The 25,658-nt window shown below is 47.3% G+C and overlaps 1 protein-coding gene across 1 annotated transcript; it reads right to left on the bottom strand.

The window, feature by feature from the left end:
• Positions 1–723: 723 nt before the first annotated feature.
• LOC112267615 (EF-hand domain-containing protein D2) lies at positions 724–25,658 on the bottom strand. Its single transcript, XM_024445815.2, has 4 exons — positions 25,006–25,658; positions 14,842–14,989; positions 2,392–2,526; positions 724–960 (listed from the first exon to the last, which is right to left on the bottom strand). The coding sequence occupies exons 1-4, from the start codon at positions 25,311–25,313 to the stop codon at positions 826–828; spliced, it is 726 nt and encodes a 241-aa protein (XP_024301583.2). The 5' UTR covers positions 25,314–25,658; the 3' UTR covers positions 724–825.

Raw genomic sequence — 25,658 nt, 5'->3', positions numbered from 1 at the left:
GAAAAGGTGGCTTGCGACTTTTCTTTGGACACAGGTATTTTAACATTCCTTTGCCTTCTACACATAAATTGGTCAATACATTGATCCACATAACCTTTTATGTAATGTACATCAAACAATATAATTATTGATGGGAAATAGAAAAATCTATTTTCTTAAAATAGGTATGACCTCACTGTTTTAAACTAAGTGAGAATATTGTGTATAATAGCTAATACAATCATGTTAATCAGAACAATAATAAGAATAAATCACAACAGTCATATCATAACAATAACCTTAATATCAAACGTTCATTATTCAATTAAATATTATTATGTGTGTATTCAGGGAAGCTATGGAACTACTTTAAAACCTCCCTTAATGTGCAAGTGAGTATGAGCATGGTCATGCATGTTTTAGTTTGCGTTTGTGTGTGTTTCAGTGTGTGTGTGTTTCAGTGTGCATGTGTGTGTGTTTCAGTGTGTGCGTGTTTCAGTGTGTGTGTGTTTCAGTGTGCACGTGTGTTTCAGTGTGTGTGTGTTTCAGTGTGTGTGTGTTTCAGTGTGTGTGTGTTTTCAGTGTGTGTGTGTGTGTGTTTCAGTGTGTGTGTGTGTTGTGTTTTCAGTGTGTGTGTGTGTGTTTTCAGTGTGTGTGTGTGTGTTTCAGTGTGTGTGTGTGTGTGTTTTCAGTGTGTGTGTGTGTGTGTTTCAGTGTGTGTGTGTGTTTCAGTGTGTGTGTGTGTGTGTGTGTGTGTGTGTGTGTGTGTGTGTGTGTGTGTGTGTGTGTGTGTGTGTGTGTGTGTGTGTGTGTGTGTGTGTGTGTTTTCAGTGTGTGTGCACTGTATTATGAGCAGAAGGCAGATTGCAGCTCTTTGAAGGCAGCCCGTCTCTGTTTCCTATCATGCGCCTGCCTCTTCATTTCCTCCTGCTCCTCTCGGATCTCAGCCTCAAACTTACTGCCCACCTTTAGAGCTTGCACCTGCACCATACAACACAATATTAGATCTACAGTACAGCCAGGGATTATACAGTGCATTCAGAAAGTATTCAGAACCCTTGACTTCTTCCAAATGGAAGAATGTTTGGAACCACCAAGACTCTTCCTAGAGCTGGCCACCCGGCCAAACTGAGCATTCGGGGGAGAAGGGCATTGGTCAGGGAGCTGACCAAGAACCTGATGGTCACTCTGACAGAGAGAGGTTCAACGTTCCTCTGTGGAGATGGAAGAACCTTCCAGAAGGACAACCTTCTCTGCAGCACTCCACCAATCAGGCCTTTATGGTAGAGTGGCCAGACGGAAGCCAATCCTCAGTAAAAGAAACATGACAACCCGCTTGGAGTCTTTCTTTCAGGCCATGAGAAACAAGATTCTCTGGTCCGATGAAACCAAGATTGAACTCTTTGGCCTGAATGCCAAGCGTTCCCTCTGGAGGAAACCTGGCACCATCCATACTGTGAAGCACGGTGGTGACAGCATCATGTTGTGGGGATGTTTTTCAGTGGCAGGGACTGGGAGACTAGTCAGGATCGAGGGAAAGATGAACAGAGCAAAGTACAGAGGTTCACCTTCCAACAGGACAACGACCCGAAGCACACAGCCAAGACAACGCAGGAGTGGCTTCGGGACAAGTCTCTGAATGTCCTTGAGTGGCCCAGCCAGAGCCCGGACTTGAACCTGATCGAACATCTCTGAAGTGACCTGAAAATAGCTGTGTATTGAGGCTCCCCATCCAACCTGACAGAGCTTGAGAGGCTCTGCAGAGATGAATGGAAGAAACTCCCCAAATGCAGGTGCGCCAAACTTGCAGTGTCATTTGCAAAGATTTTGGAAAACCTGTTTTTGATTTGTCATTATGAGCTATTGTGTGTGGATTGATGAGGGGAAAAAACTATTTAATCTATTTTAGAATAAGGCTGAAAGGTAACAAAATGTGGAAAACCTCAAGGGGTTTGAATACTTTCAGAATGCACTGTATAACACCACTCTGAATTCCATCACTACTGAATCTGTACCTGAAACATTTGATCATTTCAATCTACACTGCAGACTCAAAAACAGCACTGAACACACACACAGTCACTGTATTTATCTTTCTGTCCACTAGAGGTGGATGTGGCTTAAGACATGCTGGTGTACAATCCTGTTACGATGGGAGAGACGAGGAATGAATCAGGCCAGCTAATGTACGTCAGGTCTTAAAATAGCTGAGCTCTTGTGGCCCACCTACTGTGACCTGCATTTCCTCAAGTATTCACAACTATACATCTGGGAAACTTAACACACGTCACACACCCTCCCCTTGTCCAATCACCCTGGTTCATCATGGGCATTGATTCTATAATGTTGACACAGCCAACCCTTTTCTCACACATACATACACACTCTCCTCTTCCTCCAACCCACTCCTACCTTAGCCTCGAAGAAGTCCCGTGCCCCCATGACTCCCTCTGTGGAGACGTCTATCTCAGACAGTCTGGCCAGAGCCACCAGACCGCTCTCCTCCTGCAGCTCGCCTGCCGCTGCTCGCCTGAAGATCAGCAGGAACTGGAGGAGAGAGGGAAACATCAGGGTGGAGGGAGAGAGAGGGAAACATCAGGGTGGAGGGAGAGAGAGGGAAACATCAGGGTGGAGGGAGAGAGAGGGAAACATCAGGGTGGAGGGAGAGAGAGGGAAACATCAGGGTGGGGGGAGAGAGGGAAACATCAGGGTGGGGGAGAGAGAGGGAAACATCAGGGTGGGGGAGAGAGAGGGAAACATCAGGGTGGGGGAGAGAGAAACATCAGGGTGGGGGAGAACATCAGGGTGGGGGGAGAGAGAGGGAACATCAGGGTGGGGGAGAGAGAGGGAAACATCAGGGTGGGGGGAGAGAGAGGGAAACATCAGGGTGGGGGAGAGAGAGGGGGAAACATCAGGGTGGGGGAGAGAGAGGGAAACATCAGGGTGGGGGAGAGGAAACATCAGGGTGGGGGAGAGAGAGGGGGAAACATCAGGGTGGGGGAGAGAGGGGGAAACATCAGGGTGGGGGGAGAGAGGGAAACATCAGGGTGGGGGAGAGAGGGGGAAACATCAGGGTGGGGGAGAGAGGGGGAAACATCAGGGTGGGGGAGAGAGGGGGAAACATCAGGGTGGGGGAGAGAGGGGGAAACATCAGGGTGGGGGAGAGAGGGGGGTGGGGAAACATCAGGGTGGGGGAGAGAGGGGGAAACATCAGGGTGGGGGAGAGAGGGGGAAACATCAGGGTGGAGGAGAGAGGGAAACATCAGGGTGGGGGAGAGAGGCTCAAACAGAACTATACATACAGTTGAAGTCGGAAGTTTACTTACACTTAGGTTGGTGTAATTAAAACTCGTTTTTCAACTCCTCCACACATTTCTTGATAACAAACTATAGTTTTGGCAAGTTGGTTAGAACATTTTGGCAAGTCGGCATGACAAGTAATTTTTGCAGCAATTGTTTACAGACAGATTATTTCACTGTATCACAATTCCAGTGGGTCAGAAGTTTACATACACTAAGATGACTGTGCCTTTAAACAGCTTGGAAAATTCCAGAAAATTATGTCATGACTTTAGAGCTTCTGATAGGCTAATTGACATCATTTGAGTCAATTGGAGGTGTACCTGTGGATGTATTTCAAGGCCTATCTTCAAACTCAGTGCCTCTCTGCTTGACATCATGGGAAAATCAAAAGATATCAGGCAAGACCTCTGAAAAAAATGTGTAGACCTCCACAAGGCTCTTCATCCTTGGGAGCAATTTCCAAACGCCTGAAGGTACCACGTTCATCTGTACAAACAATAGTACGCAAGTATAAACACCATGGGACCACACAGACATCATACCACTCAGGAAGGAGACGCGTTCTGTCTCCTAGAGATGAATGTACTTTGGTACGAAAAGTGCAAATCAATCCCAAAATAACACCAAAGAACCTTGTGAAGATGCTGGAGGAAATAGGTACAAACGTATCTATATCCACAGTAAAACAAGTTCTATATCGACATAACCTGAAAGGACGCTCAGCAAGGAAGAAGCAACTGCTCCAAAACCGCAATAAAAAAAGCCAGACTACGGTTTGCAACTGCACATGGGGACAAAGATCGTACTTTTTGGAAAAACGTCCTCTGGTCTGATCAAACTAAAATAAAACTGTTTGCCTATAATGACCATCATTATGTTTGGAGGATAAAGGGGGAGTCTTGCAAGCCGAAGAACACCATCCCAACCGTGAAGCACGGGGTAGCAGCATCATGTTGTGAGAGGGTGCTTTGCTGCAGGAGGGACTGGTGCACTTCACAAAATAGATGAAATTCAGAGGAAAGAAAATTACGTGGATATATTGAAGCAACATCTCACGACATCAGTCAGGAAGTTAAAGCTTGGTCACAAGTGGGTCTTCCAAATGGACAATGACCCCAAGCATACTTCCAAATTTGTGGCAAAATGGCTTAAGGACAACAAAGTCAAGGTATTGGAGTGGCCATCACAAAGCCCTGACCTCAATCCTAGAGAAAATTTGTGGGCAGAACTAAAAAAGCGTGTGCGAGCAAGGAGGCCTACAAACCTGACTCAGTTACACCAGCTCTGTCAGGAGGAATGGGCCAAAATTCACCCAACTTATTGTGGGAAGCTTGTGGAAGGCTACCTGAAATATTTGGCCCAAGTTAAACAATTAACAACTTAAAGGCAATGCTACCAAATACTAATTGAGTGTATGTAAACTTCTGACCCACTGGGAATGTGATGAAAGAAATAAAAGATTAAATAATTCTCTACTATTATTCTGACATTTCACATTCTTAAAATAAAGTGGTGATCCTAACTGACCTAAGACAGGGAATTTTTAGCATCATAGAGAAGTGATAACGGTTCCTTCTGATATCATATAGAAGTGATAACTGGTCCTTCTGATATCATATCATATAGAAGTGATAACTGGTGCTTGTAATATCATAACATCATATAGATGTTATAACTGTTCATGTCTGTGGGTTTAGTGTCAGAACTGTCCTCCTTATGAGATGTGTTTTCTGTGTGTGACCTTGATGTAGCGACCTGATATCAATCAAATAGATTTTATAAAGCCCTTTTTACATCAGCAGTTGTCAAAGCGCTATACTGACACCCAGCCTAAAACCACAAAGCAATTCAGATGTAGAAGCACGGTCGCTAGGAAAAACTCCCTAGAAAGGCAGGTACCTAGGAAGACACCTAGAAAGGAACCAGGCTCAGAAGGGTGATAGAATCCCCCATCTAGCCTGACCACCAGTGGTCCTAGGGACTGTGCTGTGTAATGGGATATGTCTGTGTGAAACTCAGCTACTCCAATCAGGAGAATGAGAGGCGATTGACGATTGGGCTTTAGTCAATGCCTCAGAGCTCAAACCAAACAGAGTCTGTGTATCTCTGTTCAGCTGTCCCTATCACCTGTTAAACCCTGTGAGTATGTGAGAGAGAGGGGAGAGAGACGGGGTAGGAAAGATACGCAGAGTTGGGGGGATACGGAGACAGAGAGGGGGTGAGATACGCAGAGAGGGGGGTAGGAAAGATACGAAGAGGGGGGAGATACGGAGAGAGGGGTGGGTAGGAAAGATGCGGAGAGGGGGATGGGAAAGATACGGAGAGAGGGGGGGATGGGAAAGATACGGAGAGGGGGGGATGGGAAAGATACGGAGAGAGGGGGGATGGGAAAGATACGGAGAGAGAGGGGGATGGGAAAGATACGGAGAGAGGGGGATGGGAAAGATACGGAGAGAGGGGGGTGGGAAAGATACGGAGAGGGGGTGGGAAAGATACGGAGAGAGGGGGTGGGAAAGATACGGAGAGAGGGGGGTGGGAAAGATACGGAGAGAGGGGGATGGGAAAGATACAGAGAGAGGGGGGGATGGGAAAGATACAGAGAGGGGGGATGGGAAAGATACAGAGAGAGGGGGATGGGAAAGATACAGAGAGAGGGGGGATGGGAAAGATACAGAGAGAGGGGGATGGGAAAGATACAGAGAGAGGGGGATAGGAAAGATACGGAGAGAGGGGGGATGGGAAAGATACGGGGGGGATGGGAAAGATACGGAGAGGGGGGGATGGGAAAGATACGGAGAGGGGGGATAGGAAAGATACGGAGAGGGGGATAGGAAAGATACGGAGAGGGGGATAGGAAAGATACGGAGAGGGGGGGGGGTAGGAAAGATACGGAGAGGGGGATAGGAAAGATACGGAGGGGGGGATAGGAAAGATACGGAGAGGGGGGTGGTTGGGAAAGATACGGAGAGGGGGTGGTTGGGAAAGATACGGAGAGGGGGATGGGAAAGATACAGAGAGGGGATGGGAAAGATACAGAGAGGGGGGTAGGTAGGAAAGATATGGAGAGGGGGGGGTAGGTAGGAAAGATACGGAGGGGGGTAGGAAAGATACGGAGAGAGGGGGGTAGGTAGGAAAGATACGGAGGGGGTGGAAAGATACGGAGAGAGGGGGTGGGAAAGATACGGAGAGAGGGGGTGGGAAAGATACGGAGAGAGGGGGTGGGAAAGATACGGAGAGAGAGGGGGTAGGAAAGATACGGAGAGAGGGGGTGGGAAAGATACGGAGAGAGAGGGGGTAGGAAAGATACGGAGAGGGGGAGGGGTAGGGGTAGGAAAGATACAGATAGAGAGAATGGGGGTAGGAAAGATACGGAGGGGGAGAGATACGGAGAGAGAGAGAGAGAGAGAGAGAATGGGGTAGGAAAGATACGGAGAGAGAGGGGGGGTGGGAAAGATACGGAGAGAGGGGGGATGGGAAAGATACGGAGAGAGGGGGGATGGGAAAGATACGGAGAGGGGGGGGATGGGAAAGATACGGAGAGAGGGGGGATGGGAAAGATACGGAGAGAGAGGGGGGATGGGAAAGATACGGAGAGAGGGGGGGTGGGAAAGATACGGAGAGAGGGGGGTGGGAAAGATACGGAGAGAGGGGGTGGGAAAGATACGGAGAGAGAGGGGGTGGGAAAGATACGGAGAGAGGGGGATGGGAAAGATACAGAGAGAGGGGGGATGGGAAAGATACAGAGAGAGGGGGATGGGAAAGATACAGAGAGGGGGGATGGGAAAGATACAGAGAGAGGGGGATGGGAAAGATACAGAGGGGGGGATGGGAAAGATACAGAGAGAGGGGGATGGGAAAGATACAGAGAGAGGGGGGATGGGAAAGATACAGAGAGGGGGGATGGGAAAGATACAGAGAGAGGGGGAGATACGGAGGGATGGGAAAGATACGGAGAGAGGGGGATGGGGGATAGGAAAGATACGGAGAGGGGGGATAGGAAAGATACGGAGAGGGGGGATAGGAAAGATACGGAGAGGGGTGGTTGGGAAAGATACGGAGAGGGGGGTGGTTGGGAAAGATACGGAGAGGGGGATGGGAAAGATACAGAGAGGGGGATGGGAAAGATACAGAGAGGGGGATGGGAAAGATACAGAGAGGGGGGTAGGTAGGAAAGATATGGAGAGGGGGGTAGGTAGGAAAGATACGGAGAGGGGGATAGGAAAGATACGGAGAGGGGGGGATAGGAAAGATACGGAGAGGGGGGATAGGAAAGATACGGAGAGGGGGATAGGAAAGATACGGAGAGGGGGGATAGGAAAGATACGGAGAGGGGGATAGGAAAGATACGGAGAGGGGGTGGGGGAAAGATACGGAGAGGGGTGGTTGGGAAAGATACGGAGGGGGGGATGGGAAAGATACAGAGGGGGGGATGGGAAAGATACAGAGAGGGGGATGGGAAAGATACAGAGGGGGATGGGAAAGATACAGAGAGAGAATGGGAAAGATACGGAGAGGGGGGTAGGTAGGAAAGATATGGAGAGGGGGTAGGGGAAAGATACGGAGAGGGGGGTAGGAAAGATACGGAGAGAGGGGGGTGGGAAAGATACGGAGAGAGGGGGTGGGAAAGATACGGAGAGAGGGGGTGGGAAAGATACGGAGAGAGGGGGGGGGGAAGATGGAGAGAGAGGGGGTAGGAAAGATACGGAGAGAGGGGGTGGGAAAGATACGGAGAGAGAGGGGGGTAGGAAAGATACGGAGAGGGGAGGGGTAGGGGTAGGAAAGATACAGATAGAGAGAATGGGGGTAGGAAAGATACGGAGGGGGGAGAGATACGGAGAGAGAGAGAGAGAGAGAATGGGGGTAGGAAAGATACGGAGAGAGAGGGGGGTGGGAAAGATACGGAGAGAGAGGGGGGTGGGAAAGATACGGAGAGAGGGGGGTGGGAAAGATACGGAGAGAGGGGGGGTAGGAAAGATACGGAGAGGGGAGGGGTAGGGGTAGGAAAGATACGGAGAGGGGTGGAGATACGGAGAGAGAGAGGGGGGGGAAAGATACGGAGAGAGGGGGTAGAAAAGATACGGAGAGAGAGGGGGTAGGAAAGATACGGAGAGAGGGGGTAGGAAAGATACGGAGAGAGAGGGGGAAGGAAAGATACGGAGAGAGAGGGGAAGGAAAGATACGGAGAGAGAGGGGGAGGGAAAGATACGGAGAGTGAGGGGGAAGGAAAGATACGGAGAGAGGGGGGGAAGGAAAGATACGGAGAGAGAGGGGGGAAGGAAAGATACAGAGAGAGAGGGGGAAGGAAAGATACGGAGGAGAGGGGGGGAAGGAAAGATACGGAGAGAGAGGGGGAAGGAAAGATACGGAGAGAGAGGGGGAAGGAAAGATACGGAGAGAGAGGGGAAGGAAAGATACAGAGAGAGAGGGGGGAAGGAAAGATACGGAGAGAGAGGGGGGAAGGAAAGATACGGAGAGAGAGGGGGAAAGGAAAGATACGGAGAGAGGGGGGGAAGGAAAGATACGGAGAGAGAGGGGGAAGGAAAGATACGGAGAGAGAGGGGGAAAGACACGGAGAGAGAGAGAGAATGGGGGTAGGAAAGATACGGAGAGGGGGTAGGAAAGATACGGAGAGAGAGAGGGGGTAGGAAAGATACGGAGAGAGAGGGGGTAGGAAAGATACGGAGAGAGGGGGGTAGGAAAGATACGGAGAGAGAGGGGGTAGGAAAGATACGGAGAGGGGGGGGTAGGGGTAGGAAAGATACAGATAGAGAGAATGGGGGTAGGAAAGATACGGAGAGGGGTGGAGATACGGAGAGAGAGAGAGGGTGGGAAAGATACGGAGAGAGGGGGTGGGAAAGATACGGAGAGAGAGGGGGGGAAGGAAAGATACGGAGAGAGGGGGGTGGGAAAGATACGGAGAGAGAGGGGGTAGGAAAGATACGGAGAGGGGGAGGGGTAGGGGTAGGAAAGATACAGATAGAGAGAATGGGGGTAGGAAAGATACGGAGGGGGGAGATACGGAGAGAGAGAGAGAGAGAGAGAGAGAGAGAATGGGGGTAGGAAAGATACGGAGAGAGGGGGGTGGGAAAGATACGGAGAGAGAGGGGGGGTGGGAAAGATACGGAGAGAGAGGGGGTGGGAAAGATACGGAGAGAGAGGGGGTGGGAAAGATACGGAGAGAGAGGGGGTGGGAAAGATACGGAGAGAGGGGGGTGGGAAAGATACGGAGAGAGGGGGGTGGGAAAGATACGGAGAGAGGGGGGTGGGAAAGATACGGAGAGAGAGGGGGGTAGGAAAGATACGGAGAGAGGGGGGTGGGAAAGATACGGAGAGAGGGGGGTAGGAAAGATACGGAGAGGGGAGGGGTAGGGGTAGGAAAGATACGGAGAGGGGTGGAGATACGGAGAGAGAGAGAGGGGGTAGGAAAGATATGGAGAGAGGGGGGTAGAAAGATACGGAGAGAGAGGGGGGTAGGAAAGATACGGAGAGAGAGGGGGGTAGGAAAGATACGGAGAGAGAGGGGGTAGGAAAGATACGGAGAGAGAGGGGGAAGGAAAGATACGGAGAGAGAGGGGGAAGGAAAGATACGGAGAGAGAGGGGGAAGGAAAGATACGGAGAGAGAGGGGGAAGGAAAGATACGGAGAGAGAGGGGGAAGGAAAGATACGGAGAGAGAGGGGGAAGGAAAGATACGGAGAGAGAGGGGGAAGGAAAGATACGGAGAGAGAAGGAAAGATACGGAGAGAGGGGGGAGGAAAGATACGGAGAGAGAGGGGGAGGGAAAGATACGGAGAGAGAGGGGGAAGGAAAGATACGGAGAGAGGGGGGGAGGAAAGATACGGAGAGAGAGGGGGAAGGAAAGATACGGAGAGAGAGGGGGAAGGAAAGATACGGAGAGAGAGGGGGGAAGGAAAGATACGGAGAGAGGGGGGAAGGAAAGATACGGAGAGAGAGGGGGAAGGAAAGATACGGAGAGAGAGGGGGGGGAAAGATACGGAGAGAGAGGGGAAGGAAAGATACGGAGAGAGAGAGGGGGGAAAGACACGGAGAGAGAGAGAGAATGGGGGTAGGAAAGATACGGAGAGGGGGGGTAGGAAAGATACGGAGAGAGAGGGGGTGGGAAAGATACGGAGAGAGAGGGGGTGGGAAAGATACGGAGAGAGAGGGGGTGGGAAAGATACGGAGAGAGAGGGGGGTGGGAAAGATACGGAGAGAGAGGGGGTGGGAAAGATACGGAGAGAGGGGGGTGGGAAAGATACGGAGAGAGGGGGTGGGAAAGATACGGAGAGAGGGGGGGGGGAAAGATACGGAGAGAGGGGGGGTGGGAAAGATACGGAGAGAGGGGGTGGGAAAGATACGGAGAGAGGGGGTGGGAAAGATACGGAGAGAGAGGGGGTGGGAAAGATACGGAGAGAGGGGGGTGGGAAAGATACGGAGAGAGATAGATACGGAGAGAGGGGGGTGGGAAAGATACGGAGAGAGGAGGGGTGGGAAAGATACGGAGAGAGATAGGAAAGATACGGAGAGGGGGGTGGGAAAGATACGGAGAGAGAGGGGGGGTAGGAAAGATACGGAGAGGGGAGGGGTAGGGGTAGGAAAGATACAGATAGAGAGAATGGGGTAGGAAAGATACGGAGAGGGGTGGAGATACCGGAGAGAGGGGGTAGAAAGATACGGAGAGAGAGGGGGTAGGAAAGATACGGAGAGAGAGGGGGTAGGAAAGATACGGAGAGAGAGGGGGTAGGAAAGATACGGAGAGAGGGGGGTAGGAAAGATACGGAGAGAGAGAGGGGGTAGGAAAGATACGGAGAGAGAGGGGGGTAGGAAAGATACGGAGAGAGAGGGGGGTAGGAAAGATACGGAGAGAGAGGGGGGTAGGAAAGATACGGAGAGAGAGGGGGGGTAGGAAAGATACGGAGAGGGGAGGGGTAGGGGTAGGAAAGATACAGATAGAGAGAATGGGGGTAGGAAAGATACGGAGAGGGGTGGAGATACGGAGAGAGAGAGGGGGGGGGGTAGGAAAGATACGGAGAGAGGGGGGTAGAAAAGATACGGAGAGAGAGGGGGTAGGAAAGATACGGAGAGAGAGAGGGGGTAGGAAAGATACGGAGAGAGAGGGGGTAGGAAAGATACGGAGAGAGAGGGGGGGTAGGAAAGATACGGAGAGAGAGGGGGTAGGAAAGATACGGAGAGAGAGGGGGGTAGGAAAGATACGGAGAGAGAGGGGAAGGAAAGATACGGAGAGAGAGGGGGAAGGAAAGATACGGAGAGAGAGGGGGAAGGAAAGATACGGAGAGAGAGGGGGGAAGGAAAGATACGGAGAGAGAGGGGGAAGGAAAGATACGGAGAGAGAGGGGGAAAGACACGGAGAGAGAGGGGGGAAAGACACGGAGAGAGAGGAGGGAAGGAAAGATACGGAGAGAGAGGGGGAAAGACACGGAGAGAGAGGGGGAAAAGACACGGAGAGAGGGGGGGTAGGAAAGATACGGAGAGAGAGGGATAGGCAATAGAAGGAGAGGGGGAGGGGAGTAAGAAGGGTGAGAGAGGGGGTAGGAAATAGAAGGAGAGAGAGGGAGGGGAGTTGTAGGTAGAAGGAGAGATAGCCTCATACCCCTCCCATGACCTAAGTCATGCAGAAGTGCACCTGTCATAATCAGTTTCTCTCTCGATTCAATTCAAACGGCTTTATTGGCATAGGAAACATATGTTTACATTGCCAAAGCAAGTGAAATAGACAAGAAATAAAAGGGAAATAAACAATACAAAATGTACAGTAAACATCACACCCAAAAGTTTAAAAATAGGCAAATTATATAACAATGTGAAAATAGTTGCTCTAGTTACTAGTTACCCTTTTCTTGTGGCAACAGGGCACAAATATTACTGCAGTGATGGCACACTGTAGATATGAGAGTTTATCCTAGATATGGGAGTTTATCCTAGTTGAAGTGTACCTATGATGAAAATTACAGGCCTCATCTTTTTAAGTGGGAGAACTTGCACAATTGGTGGCTGACTAAATACTTTTTTGCCCCACTGTATGTGTCGCTGGTATGGTCATACATTTGGCAGGAGGTTAGGAAGTTCAGCTCATTTTGTGGGCAGTGGGCACATAGCCCGTCTTCTCTTGAGAGCTGCCAATGGCGGCCTCTCTCGATAGCAAGGCCATGCTCACAGAGTCTGTACATAGTCAAAGCTTTCCTTCATTTGGGGTCAGTTACAGTGGTCAGGTATTCTGCCACTGTGTACTCTGTTTAGGGTCAAATAACAATCCAGTTTGCTCTGTTTTTTTGTATTATTCTTTCTAATGTGTCAAGTACTGTAACTATCTTTTAGTTTAATTGTGTTGCTGTCCGGGGGCTCTGTAGAGTCTGTTTGTAAGTAGAGTCTCCAAACCAGCTGGCAGAGGGGACTCTTCTCCAGGTTCTCTCTATCCCCCCCCTCCTCCTCCTCCTCCCCGTACACTCGCAGAGTGATAATGAGACACACCCTTTTACAGACTGTCTTGAAGGGAATACACTAGTTACCCTATTCAAGCTGTCAAATTGGTTGTTGATCATTGTTAGACCGCATTTTCAAGTCTTGCCATATATTTTCTAGCATATTTAAGTCAAAACTGTATCTCGGCCACTCAGGAACATTCACTGTCTTCTTGGTAAGCAACTCCAGTGTAGATTTGGCCTTATGTTTTAGGTTATTGTCCACTGAAAGGTGAATTCACCTCACAGTATCTGGTGGAAACCAGACTGAACCAGGTTTTCCTCTAGGATTTTGCCTGGTCTTAGCTCCATTCAATTTATTTTTTATCCTGAAAAATTCCTCAGTCCTTTACGATCTCAAGCATACCCATAACATGATGCAGCCACCACTATGCTTGAAAATATGGAGAGTGGTACTCAGTCATGTGTTGTATTGGATTGCTTTGTCACATCTTTTTCAGTATTACTTTAGTTTTATTTATTTTATGTTTTTTAACCTTTATTTAACCAGGAAGGGCTCATTGAGATTTAAAATCTCTTTTTCAAGAGCATCCTGGCCAAGTTAGGCAGCACCAAGTCATTACAAAAATTACAGACAGACATGAAAAACTACAAGTAATCTAGTAAAAAAACAATTCACAAGAGTATAACAAAAATCAACAGCAAATTAAAAATATTGACAGGTCAGGGAATCAGCCTCAAAATCCTTCATCTGTGATTTAAAAACACCAATCGGGACAAGTTCTTCCAGTTTAAAAGTATTTTGTAAGGCGTTCCAAGACGATGGCGCAGAGTACATAAAGTCCCTTTTACCAAATTCAGTTCAGACATCTGGAACAGTTAGCAGGATAAAGTCCAGCGAATGAAGAGAATACCCACCACCTTTCTGAACAATAAAAATGCCCAAATAAAAAGGTAGTAAAAATGGCTTTGTAGATACCAGTGACTGAGCCTACGAGTGACTAGAGAAGACCAGCCAACCCTGGTATACAAAGTGCAGTGGTGCGTAAGGGTTTTGCAGTTTAAAATAAATCTCAAAGTGCCATGGTAAAGAGTGTCAATTGATCTCAAACACTGAGCGGAAGCATTCATATATAAAATATCCCCATAGTCTAGTAAAGGCATAAATGTAGCTGATACTAGGCTACTTCTGGCTTCAAAAGAAAAACAGGCCTTATTCCTAAAATAAAATCCCAATTTCAGCTTCAATTTTTTAGTAAGTTGTTGAGTATGCAATTTAAAAGAGAGGCCGTCATCAATTAAAATTACAAGAAATGTATATGAGGTACTCAGTTTTCTCCTATCATAGCCATTAAACTCTGCAACTATTTTAAAGTCACCATTGGCCTCATGGTGAAATCCCTGAGCGGTTTCCTTCCTCTCCGGCAACTGAGTTAGGAAGGACGCCTGTATCTTTGCAGTGACTGGGTGTATTGATACATCATCCAAAATGTAATTAAAAACTTCACAATGCTCAAAGGGATATCCGATGTCTGCTTTTTAAAATGTTTACCCATCTACATACCAATAGGTGCCGTTCTTTGCGAGACATTGGAAAACCTCCCTGGTCTTTGTGGTTGAATCTGTGTATGAAATTCACTGTTCGACCGAGGAACCTTACAGATAATTGTATGTGTTGGGTACATCAATGAGGTAGTCAATTAAAAATCTTGTTCAACATCATTATTGCACACAGAGTGAGTCCATGCAACTTATTATGTCACTTGTTAAGCACAATTTTACTCCTGAACTTATTTAGGCTTGCCATAATAAAGGGGTTGAATACTTATAGACTCAAGACATTTCAAATTTAAATGCTTTATTAATTTGTAAACATTTCACAAAGATAATTCCACTTGGACACTATGGGGTATTTTGTGCAGGTCAGTGACAAAACACAATTCAGGCTGTAACAACAAAATGTGGAAAAACTCAAGGAGAGTGAATACCTTCTGAAGGTTCTGTATGTGTTACTGCAGTTAAAAATACACATTGTAATTAACAGGCCTTGTAAGGCATTGACTCCCTCAGGCACACACACAAGGACATTGACATGGAAGTAGACAGCACACTACACACACCTCTCTGTAGCTCAGCTTGCTGTCGAAGTCCTCATCCACCTCCCTGATCATGTTCTTGAGGCCCAGGTGGGTCTGAGGAGCTCCCAGCTTCTCCATCATCAGCTTCAGCTCCATCAGGTCTATGAAGCCGTCCTTCCTACTGTCAAACCTACAGCGAGAGGAGGGTAGATCAATTAACTAACATTATAACATCACAACTTTATGAAGCCCTCCTTCCCACTGTCAAACCTACAGCGAGAGGAGGGTAGATCAATTAACTAACATTAGAACATCACAACTTTATGAAGCCCTCCTTCCTACTGTCAAACCTACAGCGAGAGGAGGGTAGATCAATTAACTAACATTATAACATCACAACTTTATGAAGCCCTCCTTCCTACTGTCAAACCTACAGCGAGAGGAGGGTAGATCAATTAACTAACATTATAACATCACAACTTTATGAAGCCCTCCTTCCTACTGTCAAACCTACAGCGAGAGGAGGGTAGATCAATTAACTAACATTATAACATCACAACTTTATGAAGCCCTCCTTCCTACTGTCAAACCTACAGCGAGAGGAGGGTAGATCAATTAACTAACATTATAACATCACAACTTTATGAAGCCCTCCTTCCCACTGTCAAACCTACAGCGAGAGGAGGGTAGATCAATTAACTAACATTATAACATCACAACTTTATGAAGCCCTCCTTCCTACTGTCAAACCTACAGCGAGAGGAGGGTAGATCAATTAACTAACATTATAACATCACAACTTTATGAAGCCCTCCTTCCTACTGTCAAACCTACAGCGAGAGGAGGGTAGATCAATTAACTAACATTATAACATCACAACTTTATGAAGCCCTCCTTCCTACTGTCAAACCTACAGCGAGAGGAGGGTAGATCAATTAACTAACATTATAACATCACAACTTTATGAAGCCCTCCTTCCTACTGTCAAACCTACAGCGAGAGGAGGGTAGATCAATTAACTAACATTAGAACATCACAACTTTATGAAGCCCTCCTTCCTACTGTCAAACCTACAGCGAGAGGAGGGTAGATCAATTAACTAACATTATAACATCACAACTTTATGAAGCCCTCCTTCCCACTGTCAAACCTACAGCGAGAGGAGGGTAGATCAATTAACTAACATTATAACATCACAACTTTATGAAGCCCTCCTTCCTACTGTCAAACCTACAGCGAGAGGAGGGTAGATCAATTAACTAACATTATAACATCACAACTTTATGAAGCCCTCCTTCCTACTGTCAAACCTACAGCGAGAGGAGGGTAGATCAATTAACTAACATTATAACATCACAACTTTATGAAGCCCTCCTTCCCACTGTCAAACCTACAGCGAGAGGAGGGTAGATCAATTAACTAACATTATAACATCACAACTTTATGAAGCCCTCCTTCCTACTGTCAAACCTACAGCGAGAGGAGGGTAGATCAATTAACTAACATTATAACATCACAACTTTATGAAGCCCTCCTTCCTACTGTCAAACCTACAGCGAGAGGAGGGTAGATCAATTAACTACATTAGAACATCACAACTTTATGAAGCCCTCCTTCCTACTGTCAAACCTACAGCGAGAGGAGGGTAGATCAATTAACTAACATTATAACATCACAACTTTATGAAGCCCTCCTTCCTACTGTCAAACCTACAGCGAGAGGAGGGTAGATCAATTAACTAACATTATAACATCACAACTTTATGAAGCCCTCCTTCCTACTGTCAAACCTACAGCGAGAGGAGGGTAGATCAATTAACTTACATTAGAACATCACAACTTTATGAAGCCCTCCTTCCCACTGTCAAACCTACAGCGAGAGGAGGGTAGATCAATTAACTAACATTAGAACATCACAACTTTATGAAGCCCTCCTTCCTACTGTCAAACCTACAGCGAGAGGAGGGTAGATCAATTAACTAACATTAGAACATCACAACTTTATGAAGCCCTCCTTCCTACTGTCAAACCTACAGCGAGAGGAGGGTAGATCAATTAACTAACATTAGAACATCACAACTTTATGAAGCCCTCCTTCCCACTGTCAAACCGTCAGAGAGGTGTGTCTACATACAGCCAGGGAGAAAGGAAGGTACACAGACATTACAGTAACTCACATTAAATGACCAGGAGAGGAAACATGTTAAGTCTGTCATAAAGGCCACAGATAGTTATATAGCCAACAACTAGAGGTGTTTCTCATGGTCAGGTCAAATGCTCAAAAAAAACTCATGGATCTAGTAAGATGTGTGCCAAACCTTTCCTAACTTCAGCCTAGACTGGTTGACAGGCCCAATGTGGTGAAAGGCATCTATACCCTGAGTCTGACCAGACGGCCACATCTAGACATAGAGATACAGGCCCTAAGCCTGCCAATGACATTAAAACACACAGAGGAGAGACAGACATGTTATGATGTCGGGAATAGTGTTGCGAGTGGTTGACACTAACCAGACAGCTACCTTTGTGTGTGTCAGTCAAGCAAACACCAACTTTCCCTGATCAATCACAGTTAAACAAAACCCACTCATTTGTCATCAGAAAAACAACAGATGAATCAAGGGTGTTGGGAGGCCTAGATAAACAGATCAAGGGAATAATTGAAAAACAGAGAGAGATGACTGAGTGAGATGGAGATAGAACAGAAGTGTGTGTGTGTGTGTGTGTATGTGGGGGGGGGGCTGCAAGGAGTCTGTCTATCTGACACAATACGTATTTATAGATCCTTTCGCACAGCTGTTCGAGAGGCTGGATCTGGGTGTGAGTGAGGAAACACACACACACACACTCTCTCGCTCACACACAAACACACTCACTCAAACGCACGCACGCACACACACATGTGCTCCTATCTGCCGACGCCTGAATGGTAGGAGTGTAATCTGGTCAGACCAGAGACCAAAAAGAGAGAGAGGTCATTTCTTCAGGCTAACTCTTCAAAGGTCCATAGGAACTAAACACCCTCCCTTAAATACAACCTGATTTAGGACTATTAACTTCCTAACAATCAGCCTTTGTGCTCAGTAGCACAAAGGACCACTGATTTGAACCCCACCCAACACTGTTACCCAACCAACACTGTAACCCACCCAACACTGTAACCCACCCAACACTGTAACCCACCCAACACTGTTATTCCTGTTCGTGTCCCTGTCAAGCGTGCTGAATTACTTTTCACCATATTCATTCCCATCACACACACACACACACACACACACACACACACACACACATCTGTGTTCTAGGACAGCTGGTTTTGTTTGGTCCTCCACAGCTGACCAGTATGACAACTGTTCACAGCAACTGATGACCACAGAGCAGCTTAGCAACTGTCACCTGTACATACAGGACCCACCCCACAGTTTAGTGACAGGTCCTAATCCAGCTCCTCAGCGGGGCAAGTCAGTATCTCACAACAACAACATGTTATGCTGAAAGAACAGAAAAGCTGCCTAGTCAGAGGCAGTACTATGATCATTAAAATACTACTCTGGGCTGCTATTACCGGCCCAGCTTTCTACCACAATCTACCGACCAAGAGTCTGACGAAGGCTTTGACGTAACTTTATCAAAAAACTCAAAAGTGAAATGTGGCAAGAAATGGAATGAGTGTTATTGAGTGTTAAGAAATGGAGTGTTATGGAATGTCTTCCTTTGTAAGGGAGTGGTGCCACAGCTACGGTCCATGGTCAGGACTTATTGTCCCACAGCTAACTTCCTGCAGTATGGTAATTATAGATACCAAGGCTTCTGGCATGGACATTGTATTTTTGGATCTTTCTCTCCCTCTCTCCCCCACTCCCTCTCACCCCCTCTTTCCCTCTCCCTCTCCCTCTCACCAGCTCTCTCCCCTCTCCCCCAGCTCTCTCCCCTCTCCCCCAGCTCTCTCCCCCCCTCAGCTCTCTCCCCCCAGCTCTCTCCCCCAGCTCTCTCCCCCTCGCTCTCTCCCCCAGCTCTCTCCCCCAGCTCTCTCCCCCTCGCTCCCCCCCAGCTCTCTCCCCCTCTCTCTCCCCTTCTCATAGTGTATTCAGGTCAATCCTGCTGCTATAGGGCATTCTAGTGTCAGAGTGAAGATGGAGCAGGTAAGAGCCGGCTGATAGAGCTACATCCTCATCTCTAATGCAGCCTGTTTTAAACAAGCGTCAGGCTAGTGCATGTGTCTGTGCATTTTCACCCCGGACACAGAGATACTTGTGGACTCTGAGGGAGAAAACAGAGAAATTTGTGAAAAAGCAATCCCTCAGAAATCACAGTGACTAACGCATTACCATCAGAGGCTGCTTTTCGATCAGTGACTCGATCAAAAGTCAGAATTCTGACTCCACTGTTAGAAAAAAAGGGTTCCAGAAGGATTCATCTGTTGTCCCCATAGGATAACCATTTGTGGTTCCAGGTAGAACTATTTTGTGTTCCATGTAGAACCCTCTGTGTAAAGGGTTCTATATAGAACTCAAAAGGATTCTACCTGGAACCAAAAAGGGTTATCTTATGGGGGACAGCCGAAGAACCCTTTTAGGTTCTAGATAGCACATATTTGTCTAATAGTGTAGTGTTGATGATGAGTATGAGTTATGCAGAGTTAAAAGGCAGGGAAGGGTTAAGGCCCCTGGAATGCAGAGAAAGTGGGTGAGTGAGGAGGGCATGTGCAGCATCAGGGAAGAGAGAGAGAGTGTGAGGAGGGCATGTGCAGCATCAGGGAAGAGAGAGAGAGTGTGAGGAGGGCATGTGCAGCATCAGGGAAGAGAGAGAGTGTGAGGAGGGCATGTGCAGCATCAGGGAAGAGAGAGAGTGTGAGGAGGGCATGTGCAGCATCAGGGAAGAGAGAGAGAGTGTGAGGAGGGCATGTGCAGCATCAGGGAAGAAGAGAGAGAGGAGGGCATGTGCAGCATCAGGAAGGGCATGTGCAGCATCAGGGAAGAGAGAGAGTGTGAGGAGGGCATGTGGGAGGAGGGCATGTGCAGCATCAGGGAAGAGAGAGAGAGAGTGAGGAGGGCATGTGCAGCATCAGGGAAGAGAGAGAGAGTGTGAGGAGGGCATGTGCAGCATCAGGGAAGAGAGAGAGAGTGTGGGAGGGCATGTGCAGCATCAGGGAAGAGAGAGAGAGTGTGGAGGGCATGTGCAGCATCAGGGAAGAGAGAGAGAGTGTGAGGAGGGCATGTGCAGCATCAGGGAAGAGAGAGAGTGTGAGGAGGGCATGTGCAGCATCAGGGAAGAGAGAGAGTGTGAGGAGGGCATGTGCAGCATCAGGGAAGAGAGAGAGTGTGAGGAGGGCATGTGCAGCATCAGGGAAGAGAGAGAGGGTGAGGAGGGCATGTGCAGCATCAGGGAAGAGAGAGGGTGAGGAGGGCATGTGCAGCGTCAGGGAAGAGAGAGGGTGAGGAGGGCATGTGCAGCATCAGGGAAGAGAGAGAGTGTGAGGAGGGTAGACCAAAAGATGATGGGGTGAGGCAGAGTATAAAGGGGTGAGAGAAGAGGCATAATTTAGGATGGAATGGCCCGGCCCTGCCATCAATCTAGCCTACCCCCGCTTAGAACATTCCAAAGTGCCCCCTCCCTGGCCCTCATCCCAACTAGGCTCTGCCACCAGGACTGCATTCAAGCAAACTTTAGGACACAGAGAGACTGGCCATTGTCTAATCAGTGTGCCCCCGCTGAGCATGTGTCTCACCCATATCTAGGTTACCCACCAGTGGCTAGGTCAGAAGGTCAAGTACCCTGCATGTAAAGCTAAGGACAGCAGGGGGAGATGAAAGACGGATTGGGTAGATAAAGGAAGCAGTGTCCACTCAGAAAATAATGAGTCAGGCAAAGACAGCACATCTGACCTCTCCACTTCAGCCAATGAAAAGCCTACAGAGAGACGATAGGATATCCTAAGGAAATGGAGGTTTGCAGCACTTCAACTCATTGTGGTCTAATTAATCATCAAGGTCTGAGCTTTGCACTGAAACCAAACTCTAAAGCATGACAGTCTATACTTATGACACTTACGACACGGGTGGGTAATGCTGCAACACGTGTCTATCCTGGGTGGGTAATGCTGCAACACGTGTCTATCCTGGGTGGGTAATGCTGCAACACGTGTCTATCCTGGGTGGGTAATGCTGCAACACGTGTCTATCCTGAATGGGTAATGCTGCAACGTGTCTATCCTGAATGGGTAATGCTGCATGTCTATCCTGGGTGGGTAATGCTGCAACACGTGTCTATCCTGGGTGGGTAATGCTGCAACACGTGTCTATCCTGGGTGGGTAATGCTGCAACACGTGTCTATCCTGGGTGGGTAATGCTGCAACACGTGTCTATCCTGGGTGGGTAATGCTGCAACACGTGTCTATCCTGGGTGGGTAATGCTGCAACACGTGTCTATCCTGAATGGGTAATGCTGCAACGTGTCTATCCTGAATGGGTAATGCTGCAACGTGTCTATCCTGGGTGGGTAATGCTGCAACACGTGTCTATCCTGGGTGGGTAATGCTGCAACACGTGTCTATCCTGGGTGGGTAATGCTGCAACACGTGTCTATCCTGGGTGGGTAATGCTGCAACACGTGTCTATCCTGAATGGGTAATGCTGCAACGTGTCTATCCTGGGTGGGTAATGCTGCAACACATGTCTATCCTGGGTGGGTAATGCTGAAACATGTGTTTATCATGGGTGGGTAATGCTGCAACACGTGTCTACCCTGGGTGGGTAATGCTGAAACATGTGTTTATCATGGGTGGGTAATGCTGCAACGTGTCTATCCTGAATGGGTAATGCTGAAACATGTGTTTATCATGGGTGGGTAATGCTGAAACACATGTCTATCCTGGGTGGGTAATGCTGTAACATGTGTTTATCATGGGTGGGTAATGCTGAAACACATGTCTATCCTGGGTGGGTAATGCTGCAACACATGTCTATCCTGGATGGGTAATGCTGAAACATGTGTTTATCATGGGTGGGTAATGCTGCAATGTCTATCCTGGGTGGGTAATGCTGCAACACATGTCTATCCTGGATGGGTAATGCTGCAACACATGTTTATCATGGGTGGGTAATGCTGAAACATGTGTTTATCATGGGTGGGTAATGCTGCAACGTGTCTATCCTGAATGGGTAATGCTGAAACATGTGTTTATCATGGGTGGGTAATGCTGCAACACATGTCAATCACGGACATATGTCTAGGAAGTGCCCCAGTGTTGGCTATAGGAGAGATGGATAAAACCTGCCCCAGGCAGAACAGCTTGAGAGTCAGAGAGAAGAGAGGAAGGAGAGGGGAAAGCAATGGAGATAGAGGACACATTCAACCAACACCCAACAGAATAGAGAATCTGGGGCAGTGTGTGTGGGTGAGAGAGAGAGAGAGAGAGAGAGGCATGATTACAAAATGTTTCTTCATGAGTGCATCTAAGCGCATGTTTGTCACTGCAAGGCATGTTCAAGTAAATTCCCTCCATCAACCCAACGTCCTCCTAAAGAAATAGGTTGATACCAAGCCCCCTTCCTCTTTGAACCATATCCCCCTCTACTTACTGAGTCTTCCATTCCAACTGTGTGGAGGCCAAACTCAAATGCAAAACTCAAGTTTAAATAAATAGTCCTGGAAAAACTGCAGTGATACTGCATCAATCCACCAATCAATATTCATCTCTACACTGTTTTCACACGCACCTGTAGCTACAAAGCCACAGATGAACTGGAACAAAAGTATTACATGTCCTCAAGTTCAATGACTCTCTGAAGTAGCCTCCCCTATAGCTCTGAAGTAGCCTCCCCTATAGCTCTGAAGTAGACTCCCCTATAGCTCTGAAGTAGACTCCCCTATAGCTCTGAAGTAGACTCCCCTATAGCTCTGAAGTAGACTCCCTATAGCTCTGAAGTAGACTCCCTATAGCTCTGCCTCCCTATAGCTCTGAAGTAGACTCCCCTATAGCTCTGAAGTAGCCTCCCCTATAGCTCTGAGACTCCCTATAGCTCTGAAGTAGACTCCCTATAGCTCTGAAGTAGACTCCCCTATAGCTCTGAAGTAGACTCCCCTATAGCTCTGAAGTAGCCTCCCTATAGCTCTGAAGTAGACTCCCTATAGCTCTGAAGTAGACTCCCCTATAGCTCTGAAGTAGACTCCCCTATAGCTCTGAAGTAGACTCCCCTATAGCTCTGAAGTAGACTCCCCTATAGCTCTGAAGTAGCCTCCCTATAGCTCTGAAGTAGACTCCCCTATAGCTCTGAAGTAGACTCCCCTATAGCTCTACTCTGAGTAGACTCCCTATGCTCTGACAGACTCCCTATAGCTCTGAGTCCTCCCCTACAAGCAAATGCTCCCTATAGCCCAGTCTCTCTGAATCTCCCTATAGCTCTGAAGTCTCCCTCACTCTGAGAGACTCCCCTAACACTGACTCCCCTATAGCTCTGAGCAAATACAGTACATGGACACTACTAGTCTCACAAGCAAATGCTGCCCAGTCTCAATCTCCCCTCTCTCTCCCTCACCAGAGAAACACTGTATACAGTAAAGTCTACTCTCGTCAGCGGTCCCCCCCTCACTCACACACACACACACACACACACACACACACACACACACACACACAGAAGCCATTATCACACAGGAGAGGGGGTGTCACTGGGGACCCAGTGTTTGAGAAGAGTGGCCCTTGTCCCTCCAGTGAAAAAAGACTGTTGCACAATGACTGTACAGTTCCATTGGCCCAGGAGAAAAGATTATTTTGGCCTGGTACAGAGGATGTCAGTAAAGCCTAGTATAGCCCCATTTCCCCCCACTGGGTCCACACATTTCCAAAAGGGTTGGTGCTGCAGAGACTGGAGTGACAAAGCAGGCTCTAGACACACACGCACAAACGCACACACACACAGCAGGTTATTACAGTACATAGTCTATGAGCGGATTAAATGAGAGGTAGAGAAAAAAGTGGGGATTCGCCCTATACAATAATAACACTCGGCTAGCAACCTAGAGATGAATTATTGTCATGTAAGTAACATAGGGCTATATATTATTCATATCTATTCATGGCAGAAATGGAAAGTGTTGAAGGCTAGATGAAGACCATTCAGTCTGAAGTTCCACAACAATTTCACTCCACAAGCAGTAGACAGAGGTCACTCAGCAATCTCAGTTCACCTTGTCAATTCTGTGTTCAGTAAGTTGTCTCGGACATGAATCCCTCATGCTCACTCAATACCTTGCCTGGATGTGACTAGCCTGCAACATGCATAGTGGAGTCCAAGGAAACAAAGTAACACTTTTCAGCCGTTTCTTATTATGAAAAGGCTATTCATGTTAGATTCAGAATATTTCATACAAACAGCATAGATAGATTAACTACATTTCTAAGACATACAAGTTTTACAATTCAACCGAAAGTAAAACATTACAATTGACACCGTATCCAGGATGAAACATTACAGGCTGCAAATTTAAATGTAACACCGTCTTCAATGGTAAAAATTATGGGCAATTAAAAAAGGATAATTTGAAACACAAAAATGTAAAATAAATATTTCCATTTGATCTTTTTTGACCAAAAAGGAGTAGCCAAAATGAATATATTTATATAAAGATCTTTTTAGCATTCAAAAGTCTGAATTTGACTTTTTTATTTATTCTAATGTATTATCTTAAATTGTACTGCTAAACTTGATATAAAGAAGTGACATTTTATAAAATTATGTGAATGTGTATAAATATTATGTACGATTTTAAGTACTGTGTTACATAAAAACACCCTCCATAAAATACATTAACAATTATTGGCATCAACTATACCAATCAGAAGACCCCATCTTACTGATAACAGTAACACGTTTAAATACATGGAGAATGGTTCCACAGGTCTATTACCAAAAAAAGAGAGGCAGCGAGTATATATAAAAAGACAATACATCATTGATTGATTTGAACTAAACGCATTAGGCATACATACACACTAAGCACTAACATATTTCATAACATCTTTCTAAATAGTCTCTAATTTGAGTTATTAAACTGTTTCAGTACAACTGATCCGCTGTTACTTTGTTCCCTGGTCTCCCCTGCAGACAAAACTAAGGACACCTCTTTATCAAGTCAAGTCACAACATAGGCTATAACCATTGCCACAAGAATGATAATTCAAATAAAAATAAATGATTAGCCTACCGTTTGAAAATGTTCTCCATCTCTTTGATCTGTTTGCGGGAGAATTCTTTGAATTCCGTGTAGGGGTTGAATACCTTGGCTTGCTTGCGCGCCGCGTTCCCATCGTTGATGTCCAGTCTCCGGGTGAGTTTCGCCGTCAGTTCCGATGTGGCATCATTGACAATGACCACCACCGCTTTTTCCTGCGGCTCAGGGACAGAGTCGCTCGGTTTCACCGGGGTCTCCTCTGGTGCACACCGGTTGAATTGGGGAGCCTGCTCTGCGGCCATCCTGGGCTGCAGTTTCCTCGCCAATTCGTCCGATGCCATGGTGCGTAGGATACTTTTGGACTTGATGCGATGGGAGCGTGTGCCTAGCACTCAGGGTGGTCAGCTGTGTCTGTCAGCTCGTGACACAGAGCTCCTCTCACCCTGGACAGTTTCGAGGAGGCGGAGCACAATCGAACATCAGCATAAAGACATAAATTGAGCTATATTACAGCGTCTGAAACCAACCACAGGCGAGCCCAAACAAATAAAATAAGAGCATAAAAGGTGCAACACGAGCAGTCAAGGTGTTGATGGATAATTGTTTTGATTTTAGCTAGTATTTGAGAGATATTCTTGGTATGTTTACTTGGACATCCTTTCTATCGAACCTAATTATTATACCGG

This window comes from Oncorhynchus tshawytscha, linkage group LG14 (assembly GCF_018296145.1).
Source record: "Oncorhynchus tshawytscha isolate Ot180627B linkage group LG14, Otsh_v2.0, whole genome shotgun sequence".
Classification (NCBI taxonomy): domain Eukaryota; kingdom Metazoa; phylum Chordata; class Actinopteri; order Salmoniformes; family Salmonidae; genus Oncorhynchus; species Oncorhynchus tshawytscha.
The sequence above is the reverse complement of the archived record's forward strand: the minus strand, read 5'-3'. Positions and strand labels throughout refer to the sequence as shown.